At 39.7% G+C, this 19,022-nt stretch overlaps 2 protein-coding genes across 8 annotated transcripts; both read left to right on the forward strand.

Moving 5' to 3' along the window:
* Positions 1 to 103: 103 nt before the first annotated feature.
* LOC105283635 (gonadotropin-releasing hormone II receptor) lies at positions 104 to 8,292 on the forward strand. Of its 7 annotated transcripts, none has more exons than XM_011346558.3 (9): positions 104 to 1,653; positions 4,185 to 4,493; positions 4,667 to 4,815; positions 5,145 to 5,250; positions 5,347 to 5,554; positions 5,716 to 5,839; positions 6,164 to 6,299; positions 6,920 to 7,082; positions 7,331 to 7,446. In XM_011346558.3, the coding sequence occupies exons 2-9, from the start codon at positions 4,221 to 4,223 to the stop codon at positions 7,444 to 7,446; spliced, it is 1,275 nt and encodes a 424-aa protein (XP_011344860.2). In that variant the 5' UTR covers positions 104 to 1,653; positions 4,185 to 4,220. The 7 variants fall into 7 exon arrangements, with proteins under 7 accessions (XP_011344860.2, XP_011344865.1, XP_011344861.2 ...); XM_011346563.3 differs by having other exon boundaries at positions 4,189 to 4,493; XM_011346559.3 differs by lacking the exon at positions 104 to 1,653 and adding an exon at positions 2,869 to 3,461.
* Positions 8,293 to 9,892: 1,600 nt separating this feature from the next.
* LOC105283641 (cartilage oligomeric matrix protein) lies at positions 9,893 to 18,563 on the forward strand. Its single transcript, XM_011346570.3, has 15 exons — positions 9,893 to 10,366; positions 10,888 to 11,061; positions 11,153 to 11,376; positions 12,187 to 12,679; positions 12,759 to 12,844; positions 13,115 to 13,178; positions 14,014 to 14,224; positions 14,418 to 14,537; positions 14,851 to 15,127; positions 15,245 to 15,397; positions 15,515 to 15,887; positions 16,133 to 16,486; positions 16,775 to 17,002; positions 17,169 to 17,678; positions 17,955 to 18,563. Exons 1-15 carry the CDS (start codon positions 10,270 to 10,272, stop codon positions 18,053 to 18,055), a joined length of 3,465 nt encoding a protein of 1,154 aa, XP_011344872.2. The 5' UTR covers positions 9,893 to 10,269; the 3' UTR covers positions 18,056 to 18,563.
* Positions 18,564 to 19,022: the final 459 nt, after the last annotated feature.

Here is a 19,022-nt window from a genome sequence, read left to right on the forward strand (position 1 = left end):
GATAAGTCCTCGAAAATCCGAGCTATCCGCGATAAACTCGGAAACCTTTTGCGCACGCAGTCGTCTATAAATTTAATCGCCAATATATGCATAATCGTCAATAATATTCCTGATTATGATGGACACATAGTAGCATAGTAATTGTAGAAGCATACATTGTCGACGATAACATTTATTATTATAGCGTACATTACTCTCCTCAAAAATATTTCTGATAACTCGTTTGTTTCATGATTGTGTCACATCGTTGGGATTTGGCAGGGACGAAAACACTGATGGGTTTTATCGATAACTTTCTCGCAGCATGTCTTAAGTGACGCAGTATACGGATTGAACAATTCTGGAAAATTTATTAATCGAGCTTTTCTTCACATTCAGAGAAGATTATATTATTTCAGAGAATGGTGAATGTTCATAAATTAAGTTTAGGACATGAAATTCTGATATGAGTTTCATGTCTTGTAACGCAGATTTATTTTTAGTAACGTAATAACGATATGTACGTCTTTTATGCTCTTTTATTGAACTAATAATACTGACAAAGAGTTATAAATTGTGAGAGACTGCAATGAATTTCTGTATCTCTGTCATTCACCCAGCTCAATTCCATCACTTAAGCCTATGACCTCATCTCATTTTGTTATACATAAGTATGTGCCTATGCGACGACAGGATGACAAAATAATCGGAAATAGTTGTGAGATAATTGAGATAAGATTTCTCGGAAAAGTATGCCACACATCTCTGCGTAACTAATCGCAACTTCCGAACCAATGAACAATTTATTAGAGCAATTATATCTGTCCGATGTGTCCAATGTCGGATCAGAAGGTTTTTGTTCATTCAGTTTTATTCATCTTATTCATTCAAAGTTTCGTCGATCCATTCACCTCTTCTCACAATCATTGATCTTGAGGATCCATCGAGATGATCAACATCTCGCGCACGCATACTATTATATCGGATAAATGTCCAAGTGGCCGATACACGTGAGATCCGCTCACGTTGATCCAGTTTGATCTTCGTTACGTATCTTTGTCTCGGTCACACTCTGACCATGTGCTCGATTGACGGCACTGTCCCCGACACGTTAGTCCTATCAGCGGCGATTTGACACTTGACCCTTGACGCTGGCCCAAGCGTCCGCGTCGGCGGGTAAATCGCAAGCGTGCCGCGGAATCCAGTCTCTCCTCGATCATTGCGCGCTTAAATTACAACAATTCGATTCTCCTGTTGGTGGTGAACCAGGTGCATCCGCAGAGGATCGCGTCCGCGTTTCGCATTTCGCAAGATCCGCCGACGTCTCGAACAATTCCGAAGGCGAGCAATATTCTTTCTTTTCTGTCTACCTATCTCGCCGACACGCGATAATTTTCCTTGAGGTCCTTTCGTCCCAGGATGTGACATGCGTGGTGATTTCTCGCTAATTAAGAGCACATATGCTTGAAGACGTAAACGTTTTAGTGTAACCATCGCAAGATTCTTATCTTGGCATACTCGTGACGAAAATTCGAGATTTCGTCAACAGAAGTTCGATTCTAGATTTCTTCCCTTCAACATCGGAGACGAATCCTGGATTTAGAAAAATTGGAGCAAATCAGGAATTAATAAATATCAAAAATTCCTGAAACATCGAGGTTGATACGAGAATACGTAAGAATTTTTATTAAATTTTTAGAAAACTGAAGTAAAGAAGAATAAGAAAAAGAACCGTAAATTAAATTATTATTATTTCGTAAACATATCTGTCTAACATCATTCCTGTCAGAATAGATTCTACGGGAAACATTCGAAATTGTTAATTTGTTATACGTTGCTCGTCAACGTCTTATCCTATTGATTGCTCACGTAAATGACGGCGAGTTATTTATTTGGATACAAATTTTAGTTCCTGAGTGATCATAACTTTTAATCCCAAAATAAATAATGCATTTAATTGAGCTGCTTTTTACAGAAGACAGAAACATTTAAATTCGAAGTATCCGCAATTTACAAATGTATTTCTTTGTTGTTGATACGTCTTATGTACGCGGAAGATTAATCGGATTCTATTGTCCAAATTACATTATATCGTTATATCGATGCGAGGGTGAACGATCCTTAATTGAACCGTAACTCGATTCAATAGGACTTTCTAGGAACGTGTTAGATCACACGGAATCTTATAAAAATTATCAAACATCCTTTCCTTATGCTTATACATATAAGTAATCACTTATCTGGTCGTTAATTAGTTTCACGAACAACGTTTGACTTGAATGAACCTCCCAGTTCCGGATCTAATCACGATACGTTGAGACAAAAACATGTCTGCCTGTTATTTCTTTTTTTCACGAAATAATTGCGCAATCGATTATTCGAACGAGGTCGAAGCGAACCAGCGGCGGCGTTCGACTTGCGCATTCGACGATATATTGCAAAAATAACGAGACGCCAGATAAGGGATCGTGGCGATTATCAGTGGCAGCTTGGGAAGAAATCATTTTCTTCGTGGCGTACGCACTCAGATCTCTTATCGAATTCGTTTCGTGGCACACATATAGAGCACGTCCTACGTCGTTACGAATCGCTCGGTTCTTGAAGAATCAGTTTTTCTGCATTTGTCTGTGTTACAAAATTCCAGAGAGTCTTATTTACTGTGAATCACAAGAAAAGTGCCCGAACATCATTTCCAGACGCGACGGCCTTCTCCCCTTCGCCCTCGGACGCATAAATCATAACAGCATAAACACTTAACGTCATTTTTTATCTATTTTTTTCTATGCATTTATCTGTAACACACAGCATTAGCAAGTTGATGCTACCAAAACAAGTTTACTTATATCGCGCAGATCCCGAAAAATTGTCTAGAGCTGCGAAATTATATCATCGAGACGGTTAATTGGAAGAAAACAGCCTCATTAAAGTACTATATCTCAACATGTTCCCTCGATGCACTTTGCGCTTCGGGGCCGAAGTTTAGTTTCCTCTATATTTTCTGCGCATGTTTAGCGCATGATGTCAGGCGGATTTGGTACTTTGAACGCGATCCACACTGGAATTTTAATTATTAAGATTCGCGCAGCAGTGCGAAACTTGTGCGCGGAGATAGGGTGCTCTCGTAATCCCGCGATCTCTCATCGCGGTTTTCTCCGTGTTTTTCCTGCGGAGCAACCGCTACAAGTCGTTTCGAGCAATTCAGTAACAGTCGCAAAAGCTTGGACTAATTTGAGCTTCGGTACTACGACACACTCGGACCTGCGCTGAACAAGCTTGAGCGGGTCGGCGAGAAGTAAATCGAATCAGTATCATAACGCACCCCACACGCGTCGAGGGTTTGTTGCCAATAGTGCGCAGGAACGAAGCAATTTGAGAGTGGCTCACGATTGTCGCTTCGAAATCTAATATTTTGCATCTGGTGCATTAGCGATTATCTTAAACGCAAAACTATACCACGAAGGCGATTCCACCCCACTTACCGCGTAAGATACAGCATTTTTGTTAAAAATTTATTTTTATACCTACATTCGTTTATATGTGTTTTCAAAATATTATTTCTTCAGATTAAATCTAGCTTTCGGATAAGTAAAATAGAAAAACTAGACATAGGCTAAAGAATCTTCGTGATAAAGTTAGTTTAAATTGTGAATTTAATAACCAAAAAATAAAAACATCCTTATATTATTAATTTATTTTATTAATAATAGTCTTTATAAAAAGTTACATATTTATATTTTAATATCTTCCTGATTTCACGCATTGATTGACTCGAATAAACTTTAACGTAGCACAACCCTTTGTGACGTAATTTTAACTGATCATGCTTAAAGATCAAGTTAGTCACAAACAAACCATGGCTTGGCAAACATTTGTCAAGATGACGTATTCTGTCCGGGAATTGTTCCCGTTTTCCGTTGAAGTGCCTCGCGAAAAGAATAGCCGCATTGTCCCGATCTATTGTTTCCCAAACTTACTGAGCTAAAAGTGCGAGCATGAGATGTCTTCAATGAATTCGCGTTACGTTACAAAGATATACAAATCCCTCATCCTCCAAAACATTCCCGGCATACCAAAACTTCAAACGAGGGTGTAATAAAAACTTTCTGCAAATTTTTTCAATCCAAGTAAAACAAATTTATTAAGAAAATTTATTAAATCTCATGAAGAAATGAGTCGCTTTTGCTAATATAGAACATATCGATCAGACAGTTTCAGGTAACAACGATTATCCGACGAGCGATATGGAGAACGCTTTGCTCTTGCCGGAAGTGGAGGACGAAAGCGTGATGCATTTTCTGGAAAACACCAAATGCAACAACACGACTTACGCGGAGTTGCCGGACGAAATGCGTTTCAATGATGGTCATATAGTGACAATAGTCACTTATGGTATCCTGATGATGATATCAGCCGCTGGAAATATCACGGTGCTGATAACGACCATAATACGAAGGCGAAAGTCCAAGTCCCGGATCCACACCCTGGTGATGCATTTATCAATCGCCGATCTCTTTGTAAGAATATATGAACGTGTGTGATCTGATTGTAGATTCAATTAAAAAAATTGTTTCGTAACTTATAAAATTCTACTTTTATATTATAAGTTTTCGACTAATTCCTAAAACTCTATTGCAACTGTTGTGATTTACAAAAGTGCAAGGATACATCAAGTCTAATTATCATGTAGGTGACGTTTCTGATGATGCCGCTTGAAATCGGATGGGCAATTACAGTGTCTTGGGAGGCGGGAGACGCGATGTGCCGCATTATGGCGTTCTTCAGGATATTCGGCCTGTACCTCTCGTCCTTCGTAATAATCTGCATAAGCGTAGACAGGTCAGAAACGTCATAGATCAGGATCATAACTCGGGATCGTCTTGTGGCATACTTGCATTACTAATGAATTTCTGGATTACTTGCATTACTGACGATGTTTATGCTCCTCTTTTACTTTTTTTACTAACCAAGGATATCTCATTTTCCCCGCTCCCATTAGCAAAAGATGTTCTCAAATGTTCCAGATGTTGCTACAACTTACGTTGTATGCTATGCAGTTAAAGAAGCCCTGTCGCGAAACTGCTCTTACTATCTTAAGTAGCATTCTCATTTTGCGGTGTTTAAAATTTTTAAAAAATCGATCGTTCACGTAAAACGATGTTCCGCAGGTATTTCGCAGTGATGCAGCCGCTTCAGATCCTGGACGTTCACAGGAGAGGGAAGATAATGTTGATACTCGCGTGGATCGGCTCTGTACTTTGCTCCTTGCCACAGGTGCAGTACCTTGTTCGTCATTTGCATGATATCTGAAAATTATTCCGCTTCTCTCTTCCTATGTTCCTCTTCTGCAACCAATGTTAACGTCCGCAGATGTTGGTGTTCCATCTCGAGACGCATCCGAACCACACTTGCTATACCCAGTGTATAACATTCAACACGTTCCCGACGTATATGCACGAACTTTCGTACTCGTTCTTCGGCATGGTGACCATGTACTGGTTCCCTTTAACCGTGATATGCTACACGTATACCAGTATTTTCGTCGAGATCTGCCGTAGATCCAAAGAGAAGAACGAAGGTATGATCAACGTAATGCATCATGCATTACAAATTCATCAGAGATTTCATTTAACGTTATTTTTAATATGCGTTATGATAATATGCATTTTTGTTTCATGAAAACTTTTCTGATGTCATGCTTCGAAGCATGACACTAAGTCTTTTGCGATATATTTTCAGACAAGATACGTCGTTCCTCGATTGACTTTCTGACTCGAGCGCGAGTACGCACATTGAAAATGACGGTGACCATCATCACCGTCTTCTTTATCTGCTGGAGTCCTTATTACGTGATGAGCCTGTGGTGAGTTTACCATTATCCCTGATTCTTCCTTAAAAGTTTTTCCCAACAATCGCAGCTACTCGCGATAGACTGTAAAAATTACGCAAATTCCTCTAACGTATTTAAAGCATTGCAAAATCGGCAATATCGCCGATTATGCAGACGCGAAGACAAACACCGCCGATACGATCGCGACCAACGTTCATGGTCACAGATGAACGCACGTGTATTCTGTCTCACTGTAAGGAAAAAACGGAAATAATATCTCAGACTGAAGTGAACTTTCTTAGACGGGAAAGCAGAGATTGAATCTTACGGTCATTATTGTCGAACCTATGCAAACAGGTATTGGTTCGATCGGTCGTCAGCCAACAAGGTCGACCTACGCATTCAGAGGGCTCTCTTCTTCTTCGCGTGCACCAACTCCAGCATGAATCCCATCATCTATGGTATTTTCAACATACGGAAGCAAAGGAACAAGGTAGGTGTTCCGGAAACATGTTACAGATGTTCAACAAATTTAGAAATTAATTATGAACTTGCTTTTAATTTTTAGCGAAGCTTTTTGCAGAAAATATTGCGATTTTATCATTCCACTCTCTTGTCTCTTCTTATAAGTATGTAGCACAGAACACCGTAAGGGATGGATATCACTTTGTAAAATCACGAATCGTACGGTCGACAAAATTCGATGCGAGATATTAATCAAATCTTCGATATAATTATTGGATATACGAGCAAGCGCGTAACGATCTCACAGTTGACGCCAGTAAAATCTATAATTGAATTTTAGCGTGAAATAGAACGATTCAGGACGAATCCATCTGATCTTCCTGTTAAAGCGATTATTCGCGCTCCGCGCATTGTTCATGCGTTCCACCTTCGGATTATAACAGATTTATCTTACGCTTGCGAGATAACAAAAGCGAATCTGTACCTCTTATACATTCGAGAGAAAACGATTTTTAGTATAGCAATTCACTTCATAAATGATTACTCTTTCTGTTAAGAATTTTAAGAACTGATCGACATACTAACGTGTGCACTTCTCTTTGACGCTAACTGTCCAAGCTAATAGTTGTTTGTCACCTAAACTTCCAGACGAAGCTCCAATCCCATCCTCTTCTGAGGCTCATCAACACAACTGTGGAACTTCCGGTCGTCGCATACGCTAGAGATTCCATATTCACCGTTTTCATAATAGCTCTGCCGATCCTCTTTAATCCATCCACTTCATGTAACAGACGCTCGTCGCACAGCCGTGGTAACTATGCGCGTTCTTCATTATCCTGAGTGTTGATTAAGCACCTCTCCCGCTGCTTCTCATTAATATCTCCACAATTAACGTAAAAATAATCATCTTTTCATCCTGCTTTTTTCGCAAAAAGCGCGAATTCACAGATGTCGCGGTTGCAAAAACAAAAAAACAATGACTAGAACGTTTGTTCACTCCCCTACAGGATTTCTCCGGTCTCTCTTCTTCACGAAATCTCTAGAGCTTTCTCATTCCAGGCACCGATACGTGCACCCACCATCGAGACCCGAGTCACGCCGCTCTCCCTATCGATCAAGCTTCTCGATTGACGATGAGCGCGACGATGTTCGCCAGATCGAACGGATGCGTTTAGGCGAACCGACGTGATACCATTCCGACGATGCCGATGTGATATCTGCGTTTTCTTACAAAAATAATTGTTTACAACGGAGTGTAATTAAATTAGAGTATCAATCGTGGCTTAAGACACATCGCATCCTTGCAGAAATACCGTCCAAACACAATGCAAATCTATGAAGGCCATTGAAAAGAAAGTTCCTCGTCTCATGTCGAATGCACGAAGTCTGATCTTGAAGATGACGATCGAGATTGGCTGTGATCGAGCAAGTTGATCCATCGTGATCGATGAAGAGAATGCCGACGAGATCTCAATTTGTACGCGCGATGCGAAAAAAGAGGGATTTTTCTTCATAAAATTTTTTTATCTCTCTCTCTCTGTCTATATTTATTTTGAGATTAATTAAGATCTAGGCTAACAAATCTTTTATACGTATAATACATACTTCTTACATTCTCACAACGAACGACGTCAATCGACGAGGCGCGACTGAGCCTTCTTCAAGCAGGAGCGCTGAAATCTATACTGCGTCTATGTAAAACAGTTGCAAATGCGAATACGCAGGGAAGGATGCGTCCTCTTCTTTTTCCCGTAACGTTTGTGATACGAGGTTGTACAAATAAGTTGTGCAAGTTATTTATCTACCGCTTAGATTTCGTAATCTCACGACGGAGATGAAGATAAAAACGAGTAAATGCGTGTTCGCGTCTTCTTCTCTGTGCGTTACGTATAATTCTCGTCATTTAAGAATCTCTTTATACGTAATTAAAGGGTAAGTTCGTAAAAGTCGATTTACTGTCTCTCTATCTCTGTATATCCTCTGTAAATAAAGAAATAAAATACGTTAATTTATGTGATACACGTAATGTGCATATATTGCATTTTCTCCGCGTGTGATCAAGCGGTATAATATCGCAGGATAACGTAACGATGTATTTTTGGTCCGCAGCAGGTGCAGGAGTCATTTTTCCCAGAATGTCGCTCCCTGAATCGATCACACGCGCCAACTCAGTGGCAATTGAGTCAAATCTGCGTGATTCCGCAGCAAGTCCGATATGTGGCAACTGAAGACTATGTCATTTGTATTGTATATCAGACTGGGCCACATCCGCGATGCTGCTTAATTAGGATGAAAAAAGGGTCACATGCTCCGGAGCGGCCGCGTGGAGTCTCGGTCAGCATCCGACACGGTCAGAACGCGGTTAATGACGAAGACGAATTGACAGTAGAGGTCGAAGCGGACCCTTTCGTCTCGCGTGTTCGCAACGGCACGTATGAACGAAGCATGAACGAAGAACACGGCATAACGTATCGAAATGCAAGAACAAAGCGTTTCGCCACGTTACAACCGACAGACCGGTGCTTATCTTTCGGATTGAGATCGATGCAACAAACGCATGATGCTATCGCGAATTTAATTTATCTGCATCGGAAATGTTACCGATCAGACGCCAAAAAATATGTATAAATTAGTAAAAATTCACGGAGGTTTATTCTACAAAGACTCGATGTCTAGACCCGCAAAATCCGTGTCTTCACTTCCCGACTGTCCTGTCTAAGCATTCAATTTCTAATTCAACGTCTGATAAAATTCAATAATGGCGTTTTAGATGAAAACAAATTTTTGAAGGCACTCTATGCCGTTATCATAGGAAACTGGACTTTGTGCAACGTGTGTTACGGATACTGATGTGGGTATGTAGGTGGGATTGCTTCCCACACATCTGTAACTAGCACGCGAGCGACATTGTTACATATCTGTTGCAAGGTCCGCTGCATCAAGTAGACAAGCTGAGGCTGCTATCGCAAAATTCTTGAGATTGGAAAATTGAACACATGAATCGGAGAAATAATCGGATTAACTGAAAATCTGAGCGTAGCAGACTACTATTTATAGGATTATCCTTATTTGTATTGTCTGCAAAGACATTATTATCACAATGTGGTGACAGTTTTACAGGGTAAGACCGGAGGAGCATAAGAGTACCGATATTCAAATGAGCGTGTTTCGCGTTAATCAATTCCGCTAAAGAGATTCTCGTGTCACTGTAAAAGGAAGCGGTTAATTTATATTGGCGCCAGTTGCGACGCGCCTTTCCGGCTGTGATTATTTCATATCGTTGAGAGCAGCTCGTGGGCGTGTGCACACAATTATAACACAAGATACTGACTAACTGTTAGTGACATCAGGACAGATCTTCACACTTTCCGCCAGATCATACGGCAATAATATTGCTTATCCCATTATCTACATTCTGAATTTACTTATATTCTCGACTTCATTGATCTGTCATATTTTTAAACCTGATTTAAGTTTAGAAAAATACCCTGTTAATCTGTTGAAATATGTTTTATATATAAATACGTTATTAAACGTATAGTTTGATTAGAAGTCTTCAAACATAAATCAACTATTTTCTTCAGCGGCATAACGATATGCAATACATAATCATACGGTATACTGATACGCTGTCATGGCGGAGAAATTCTAGTAATCTCAATTGATCAATATTTTTTCCGCTCATTATGCATCGGCAGGTAGCACGAAATCTCGTTTATAAGATCGTGCGACACATAAAGTGGGCGACATATAAAGTCGCGGACGGTCCGTATTCGCGCTCCAGTCGACGGACGCGCCTTCAGTATCCGCGCGTGCTGTCGCATCCGTCAGAGTTTCCCGCGATACGACTCCGAGACGGAAGCATCGCGTCGAAGAGAAAGCGCGGACAAAGCCGCAGTCAAAAATCGAAAGCAATACCCTTTGCAGTTCCTGTTGAATCGATTTCTCGTCTATTTATTCGCGAGTACAGCAACGGAAGTTGAATATCTTCGCACGGCATGTATCGGGAACGCGTCAGGATGCGAATCCTGGCGGGGCTGATCCTCGGGGTACTCGTTATTTGCACTGTCGACGGTACCGTCATACCTGATGAAGGTAAAGATTTAAATTAATAAAAATATGAAGAAAACGACATGTCGATCGAGCGCTAATTCGTTATTGGAATAACCATTTGTTAATGTTGAAGGATATTGACAACAATCTTTTCATCTTTTCTTGTTGATTGCGGTAGTAAAACTATTTTTTCTGAGATTATATTCTCTGACTTTTAAATATATAAGTAACTAAAGAACTTAACTCGTTTTCACACACTCGTTTAATTTAAACGCGTTGCACCGATTCGAGAACCATTTCAGGTGCAACGTAACAAGAAACCCGGTAGTGACGTGAGATCGGTGACCAATACGTAGGACGTTTCCGCGGTCATTCAACTCCGTATCCTATCGCTCCTCTTATATTTTCCAAAACGAGCATTAAATCGCGTTGAAGTAAATAGACACGCATAGTCGACAACCCTTGTGTATTAATTAATGCTATATTGAAGAACTATTTAATACACATGTTGTTTTACAATATTTTATATTACTAAGTCTTTAAATTTCCTCCATTCTTGACAGACTTAACGACAAGCCTGAAGGATGTGTGGTACGCAGACGAATTCATTATCTCCTTGTCCAACATCAAAGCGAAAAAGATAATGTCCGGCGACTCATTCCAGACTCTCCTAGCCGTGAAGTACGCAGGATTGAACACCAAGATGATACTGCTGCTCGATCGATGGACGAAGCGCGGTGAGTCAAATAGATGTCTTCCTTGGATATCCCGAGATTGCAACGTGTCGCATTATATAAAGATTGACGTTTGTTATACTCGTTGTTACAGTTATACTCGAGCACATCGACGAATCTGGTCGACGCAGCGCCGGCCACGTCAATGTGGACACCCTCGCAGTGGACACCCCCCTGAAAAGCCTGGTTATCCTGGTGCACCAGGGACCGCAGGTCTCTCGCATGGACGTGTATGTTGACTGCGGTTTTCAAGGCTCCATACCGTTCAAGAAGAACTTCCGTGAGATGCCTGACATGGAGAATCTGAACGTGGAAGTGGTAAGTCTTTTATCAGATAATGATGAAACATCCACCTCACTGATAACGTGTTAAAACGAATCTTAAGTAATATGATATGTTACTCTGCGTTATTTTAATTGAATTTTTTGTTTTATTTACTATAAGTTTAACATTTCGTAAATTAAATTAGGAATGCGAAAATTGTTTAAAAGTACTCCTTGGGAGGTATTTCTTTCTCAAATTTGTCGTTTTTTAAAAGAAATATTTTTAATTTCTTTTTAACTCATCACGTGAAATACTGCACTTTACTTGATTATTTTCTTTTTTATATTATTGTTTTATATTATTATGTGTTATTATTTTATATCATCATTGTGTTGTGCTGTGTTGTTTTCATTCCCCGCGTGCCATCGTACAGCAGTTTCTCATTTATGTGTTGCCTGTAACGATCGTGGGACGACGTCTGTCCAAATATGGTTGACGAGACTTGAGCTAGTTGCTCCTATTACGTGCACCTGGTTAGCTTGCCCAACTGCAACACAACGCTTCCAGAGCTATCAGACGAATTGAATCCGTTTCAATGAAATATTTTCTTCTTTTTTCCGTCACCGGTATTTATGATAGCATTACAATTTTTTCGTGCATTAGTCATTCTAGGAATACTTTTATTTTTCGTTCAATTAATTTCCTGAGATATTACATTTTTTTTAACGCATTAGAGTAAAATTTATGTGTTAAGACAAATATTATTTTTATCAAATTGTTACTAAGTTAGATAATAATTTATAGAATTAGATTATTAACAATTTATAATAGAATTCAGTGATTAACTTTTCGACATTCTTCTAGCATAGAGACCGATCATGCCTGGCGAAAATTTACAAGACGTTAGGCATCAACGAGGCATTGAAGAAAGAAAAGTGTCCTTCCCATCTAAAGCACACGCCGCGCACACCCGACCACCATGGACACTTGCCAGCTCATGGACGGCCTGACAAGTTACATCCACATGGTCACCATCGAGAAACTGATGACTCAAATGGACAAGACTCCAACGGACGAGGCGATGCATCTAATCCAGACGATGATAGATCTGACTATTCAAATCCGCTTGATGCACTCAATCCATACAACTTGAAAAACGATCCTATTCGAACACTAGACAAGTTGGATCCACATGGAAGTCCTAATCCTTGGAATCCTGCTCAACCGAATTCTTTGCATGGACGTCCAGATCGTCGTCGACACGATTATCTAAAGCAGACGGACATGTCAGGACACTCGCCTCATACGAGAGTGCCCAGGAGAGGCGACATCGGAATCCAGAGTCTGGATGAGAAAGGTAGAAAATAAGAGTACATTGAAATTAACTTGTTCGGGATTCAGTTTGGAAAATTTATTCACGCAAATGTTTCTTTCAGCTTGTCTGACTGATAGCCAAATCGCGAAGACCTTGAATGAATTGATCAACGTGACCAAGAGAATCTGGACGGAATTGGAACTAAACGTGAGTACAGCTTAAAGTAAAATCTGTCTTTTATATTTAAGTAAATGCCTTCAAATTTCAAATTAGTACCTTTACTACATAATGTTTTGACAATATTTTGAAAAATTCAAAAAAGATATTACAATTAATCAAACATCCTATATGGTCTTTCTGGATCAAATAAAATTTGAGTTTTCATGAATATAAAAAAAAACATTTTAGTATTACACAAAAAAATGTACATAGATATTTACAAGATATTTACGATTCACTTTTTTCACTCTTTTACAGAAACTGGAAACACAACATCTTCGTCATTTGATCGAAAAGTGTTGGGCGTGTCGTACACCCATGGGTGAGTGACGTTCCGTCGTATTGAAAGGACACGTGCACGAAAGTTTAATTAAAATAGTCGAAAGTTCTCTTAATTAAAATAGTCAAATAGATAAAAAAAAAGAAAAAAATAGCACGACCACATCGTAATGTCAGTCGAGTGATTTTAGTTAGCTATCTCTCGCGTATCGTCCTTTTAAACTGTACATGGCAGTTATTAGCGAGAATATATATACATATACATATACGCATTTATATGCAATAAGCTTGTACTAAACAGTCTTGCAACTAATAAATGCCTGTTATTAGAAAAAATTCATCTTTGTTGTGTGACTCTTGCACTCTTGCGTTGCGCAGTATACGACTTGCATTCAAATATCTCTTTCGACACGTGGGCAATTAGCGAGAGATTTGAAACGTAATACTCGTATTCATAGATAACGTCTTTTTTCTCGAACTAATCGCTTTTCATAGACTTGCAATTCCGACGGAGATTTCATTGTAATATAATCATAAAGAAAGCTTTGTATTCCGATGAAAATGGAAGTTGAGCAGCTTTGCGGTCGTTAGCCCCGTCCATACTTTGAGAAATCGAGAAAGAACACGAAACTTATGATATCGACTTTAAATCGAGTTCTTACGAACACGCATGCAAACATGCGACACGCGTAAAATGCATCGCTTGCACGTGCGACGTACGACACGCTGGACCGTTACGTAATTTTCTGGGCCCGCACCGGGCCCGCTCGACGATACGCATGGAAGACGAGCGCGTCACCGGAGAAATCGAAAATATCCCAAAAAACAAAAATGGAAATTCACTCGTCACTCGAGCCGTGATCCCGGTAATTCCGTAGTGCCAACACTGCCACCGCCGCCCACGTGCGCCTCTAATTCCCCGTGCTACCCCGGGGTTCAGTGTCGCGACACGCCGAGCGGACCCGAGTGCGGCCCGTGCCCCTATGGCTACACCGGAAGTGGACGGAACTGCGTGAAAATCTTCGTCACCTGTGCCGACCAACCGTGCTTCACGAATGTGCAATGCTACGACACACAGGACGGTTACAGGTAAACTCACCCTCGTGATTTTAAAATTCATCATGTTGTCAATGTTCATGACAGATAAAAATGCAAAAACGAGACGAGTCAAGAATTTACAGAAGTAAATTGAATCAGACAGGAAAATTCATTTTATTTTACGAAGAAACTATCGTTACATTCGAGTGTAATGTTCTGCTGTAATATAATGTAATTTTCGCAGATGCGGTCCATGTCCAAGCGGATACGCCGGCGATGGCGAACGATGCGAGCGCCCTTGCTCCAGACGACCTTGTTTCTCGGGCGTTGAGTGCCATTTGATTGATTATTCACCATATTACAGGTAAATGTAAGAGTACATTTACTATGAAAATCACACATTAAATTTTAACTAAAAAGAACTCCCTCAAGAAGTACTCGCTCGAAGGAGCTCGTTCTCGAGATCCAATTAGCAAAGTTTTAATCGACACTGAATGTATTATGAAGATAGCATAATTAAATTTCTCCCCAAGGTTTTGCAATCCTTCCTTAATTTTATATCGTTTAACTTGTAATCTCATGTAATTTTCAGAAATTAACTGGTCAAATAAGATAAGATGCGTTGCTTCATGTCCCATCTGCATCTCACAATTTTTTTCATTCCGGACGTGTTACAGATGCGGACCATGCCCGTCGGGATACAAGGGCGACGGCATGACGTGTTACGATATAAACGAATGCGAACTGGCGCAACCCTGTTATACCGGAGTGCGATGCATAAATCTCGTACCAGGATACAGATGCGATTCATGTCCGGCAGGATACACCGGCTCGAAAATAGAAGGTATCGGTATCGAGATGATCAAAACGCAGAAACAGGTCTGTGAGGACGTAAACGAGTGTCTCTTCAAGAACGGTGGATGCGATCTCCATGCGGAATGCATTAACACCCAGGTAAAAGATTCGTAAAGGTCTTAAACTTCAATTTTCGATGGAGATACGAATGCGTGAGAATTTATTTATTTTACATTAATTATTTGAGCGGTGAATCATTGCTCTTTGTTTTCGAAGGGGTCCTATGAGTGCGGTGCATGTAAAACTGGGTATTACGGCAATCAGACGGCGGGATGTCATACTCAACAAAATATCTGTCCGGGTTTCTTAATATCTTGTGACATAAATGCTGATTGCATATCCGTATACAGCCAAGAGTATTCGTGCAGGGTAAGTGTCGGGGGAAAATGACATAATCTTACACAACAGAAGATATGAAAAATCGAATTATCGATCCAATCTTATTGTTTCAACAAAAGGATTTATTTATATTTATATCGTTTACAGTGTCACGTCGGTTGGGCCGGCGATGGCCACGCATGCGGTCGCGACAGTGACAATGATGGTGTTCCCGATAAGAGTATCAATTGTCAGCAGCTTCGTTGTCGCACTGATAATTGTCCAAATGTGCCAAATAGTGGACAAGAAGACTCCGACAGGGATGGGATTGGTGATGCTTGCGATACCGACGCCGACAACGATGGTGTGCTGAATTCTGCCGATAATTGCCCGTTAATTTATAATCCGAAACAAGAGGACGCGGATTCCGACAAGATCGGCGATAAGTGTGACAATTGCCCGAAGGTCGCGAACGTGCGACAGACTGACACGGACAAGGATGGCAAGGGCGATGAGTGTGACCCGGATATGGATAACGACGGTAAAATAATCTTTTATATTTAATAGTTTTTATATTTAATCTCATGTTTCAATGCAGATATTAAAGTAAAAGATATAACTAATTAAGTGCGCGGAAACAAAAAATTATGTGCCTGCTCATTATATAAAAGTCATGTTTCTTTTATATAAAATTTTCTATAAGACGATACGATTATTATAAGAACATCTAATCATCTTGCGTGCGTATGATATGCTATCCTGTATTAATCAAGCTATTACGTTCAGGTCACAGGAATGAAGCGGACAATTGCCCAAGGGTGAAGAATATTAACCAGAGCGACATAGACAGGGACACCGTCGGCGATGCCTGCGACAACTGTATAAACATTCCCAACAAGGATCAAGCGGATAGAGATGGTGACGGCGTCGGAGATGTCTGCGACACCGATGCCGATCGCGACAGAGACGGTGTCCAGGACAACATAGACAATTGCCCGAACGTGCCGAATCCAGGGCAGAATGACATCGACCACGATGGCAAGGGTAACGAGTGCGATGACGATATGGACGGCGACGGTATCCCCAATATGATCGATAACTGTCCTTACGTGTCCAACAAGGATCAACTCGACCTCGATCGTAAGTCTAAGTTTTCCCTGATGACTTAATTTGATGACTCTTAATAGTAATGTGATTCTTTTAGATTGAGATCAATTTTCTCTTTTTTTTTACTGCAATTAATCACGCCATTACAACGTTTTATATGTAAAAGACCAATTGTTATTATTATATAAAACTGTTATATTAAAGAGTTACGGACAGACAATTTTAAATAATAATTATTAACGCGGAGAAAAGAGAGAAAGATACAAAAAGCAATTACAACTTAGGAATTGTCATAATGTATACCATTTATATCTTGCGTAGATGACGGTATTGGGGATGCGTGCTGGAATGACAATGATAACGATAAGGTTATTAATCCGTATGATAATTGTCCGAACAACAGTTTAATATGGGCGACGGATTTCCGCCAATACACAATGATCGATCTCGATCCGGTAGATAACGTGCAGCCTGATCCCGTATGGAAGATTCATCATCAAGGGGCCGAAATCAAACAGCTTGTTAATAGCGATCCTGGATTGGCTATAGGTGAGTGTTGTGATTTGATAGTAATAACAAGAAAAGTACTTCGAGTGTATTTCGGAATTAATTAAAAGTAATTATTTAATTAATAAATATACAAATTCGAATTAATTGTTGACTGGGCCAACCATCACGTTTTCAAGTTTTCTTCTTTTCTTCTTTATTTACGCAGGACCGGATGTAATTGCCGGCGTCGACTTCGAAGGAACTTTCTACATTGACGATGACTGGGACGATGATTTTGTGGGCTTTGTCTTTTCCTATCAGGACAATCGACATTTTTATGTCGTCACCTGGAAGAAATATGTGCAGGACTATTGGAAACATGAGCCGTTCCTCGCCAAAGCCGATCCTGGAATCGTATTGAGACTTGTTCAGTCCCAGTCAGGACCGGGTCCGATACTCAGGAATAGCCTATGGCATAAGGATGGCAGAGCCAATGAAGTGAAAATCCTCTGGACGGATCCAAAGAAGATCGGTTGGAAGCAGCGCAAATCATACAGGTGGCATTTGTTGCACAGACCGAAAATAGGACTGATCCGATTCTGGCTATATCAGGGCACGACACTGATAACCGATTCTAAGAACATTTTCGACTCAACCCTAAACGGTGGCCGACTGGGTGTCTACTGCTTCTCGCAGGAGAACATCACCTGGTCTGATCTATTGTACAGCTGCAGAGGTAATACAGAAACGATGCTCGATAGCAATTTCTATACAATACAGTCTAAAATATATCAGCTTCTCAGCAACTTGAACAATTCTTATTTATCATGACTTTTTGCGAAGAATAAAAAAAATGCAGTGTAATATAACGATTGCTAAAAAATAATAACTTTAAAATAACTATAATAACTTTAAAAAATAACTTTAAAAAGAAGTTGCAACGACTTAAAATAATTGCGACTCTGGTATTTATGGGATAAGAAATTTATATCGTGTTTATTTTTATTTTTAGAAACAGTACCACAAAATGTATGGAACGAGTTGCCTACTCATCTGAGGAACCAAATTGAGGTGAAGGATAGCGGTTTTCTCCAAACGAAGCGCGTAGCCTAAAACAGGGTATGGCTCAGGATATGTTCGGTGATTTATTACAGCGTAACGACGAGCGAATGTAGTGTACGGGGATCAACGAGAGGACTCAAATCTCTGTCCGTGATTTTAGAGCAATAAAGAAATGATCCATGCAAAGCTACAAATCTACAAGCTGTAATCAGTCGCCAAAATAGTGCATATGTTACCTCAGTTAAATAAACTTAATTTGCATAACCTCGGAATTTCTTACGAGAGATTTTGTGCGTTTAATAAATATATAAGTATCTCGGAACGAAGATATTTAATATTCCAGAAAATGACAAATGCATTTAGCTCATTAATCCGTTTTTATTGCATCGAGAAAACAATTATTCGAATTATTATCGTAGTATTAAGTTTATAATTACTATAAACTAAACGTACTTATTTTATGCAGATGTTAAGATGAATATAAGAGTTGTGTGTGGTATATATATATTGATTAATATGTATATTGAACTGTAATCTGAAATATAATTCTCAATAATGATTTTGATGATCGATTTTATTGCTTCTCTGAATGACAAAGATTATTTTTCTAAAAATCATCACAACGTGACATCATTATTTATTATTATACCACCCTTAATTATTATTATATAATAATGATATTAAATATTTGTTTCTTATACACCATACCAAAAGACCACCATCTCCCTCGTTTTCCTCATGCTCGATACAGGATAGCCGTGCTTCCGTGGACAAGCCATCAAACGTCTACACACTTGGTTTGTGCCAACCGCAACCGATCAGGATATGGCAAACTTCATGATCATGATCATGATCATGCATAATATACAATAGTTGCCGCAACATCCGCACGAGAACTTGCGACATGATACAGTATAATATACTGTATCATATACTGAGTATATTATTAGAATCAACTTCCGTATTAAATTGTTACTGGATTATTAAGTTTCTTTTCCTCTCTCATTCTAAATAATTC

The sequence above is a fragment of the Ooceraea biroi genome, chromosome 4 (assembly GCF_003672135.1).
Source record: "Ooceraea biroi isolate clonal line C1 chromosome 4, Obir_v5.4, whole genome shotgun sequence".
In the NCBI taxonomy this organism is placed as follows: Eukaryota; Metazoa; Arthropoda; class Insecta; order Hymenoptera; family Formicidae; genus Ooceraea; species Ooceraea biroi.

Bases quoted from the DNA above. Each gene is read 5' to 3' on its own strand.
- LOC105283635 (XM_011346558.3), top strand. From the start codon at position 4,221: ATGGAGAACGCTTTGCTCTTGCCGGAAGTGGAGGACGAAAGCGTGATG. The intron at 5,840-6,163 runs GTGAGTTTACCA...CTATGCAAACAG, and splicing joins TATTACGTGATGAGCCTGTG to GTATTGGTTCGATCGGTCGT. The intron at 6,300-6,919 runs GTAGGTGTTCCG...CTAAACTTCCAG, and splicing joins TACGGAAGCAAAGGAACAAG to ACGAAGCTCCAATCCCATCC.
- LOC105283641 (XM_011346570.3), top strand. From the start codon at position 10,270: ATGTATCGGGAACGCGTCAGGATGCGAATCCTGGCGGGGCTGATCCTC. The intron at 11,062-11,152 runs GTGAGTCAAATA...TCGTTGTTACAG, and splicing joins CGATCGATGGACGAAGCGCG to TTATACTCGAGCACATCGAC. The intron at 17,003-17,168 runs GTGAGTGTTGTG...TTATTTACGCAG, and splicing joins CGATCCTGGATTGGCTATAG to GACCGGATGTAATTGCCGGC.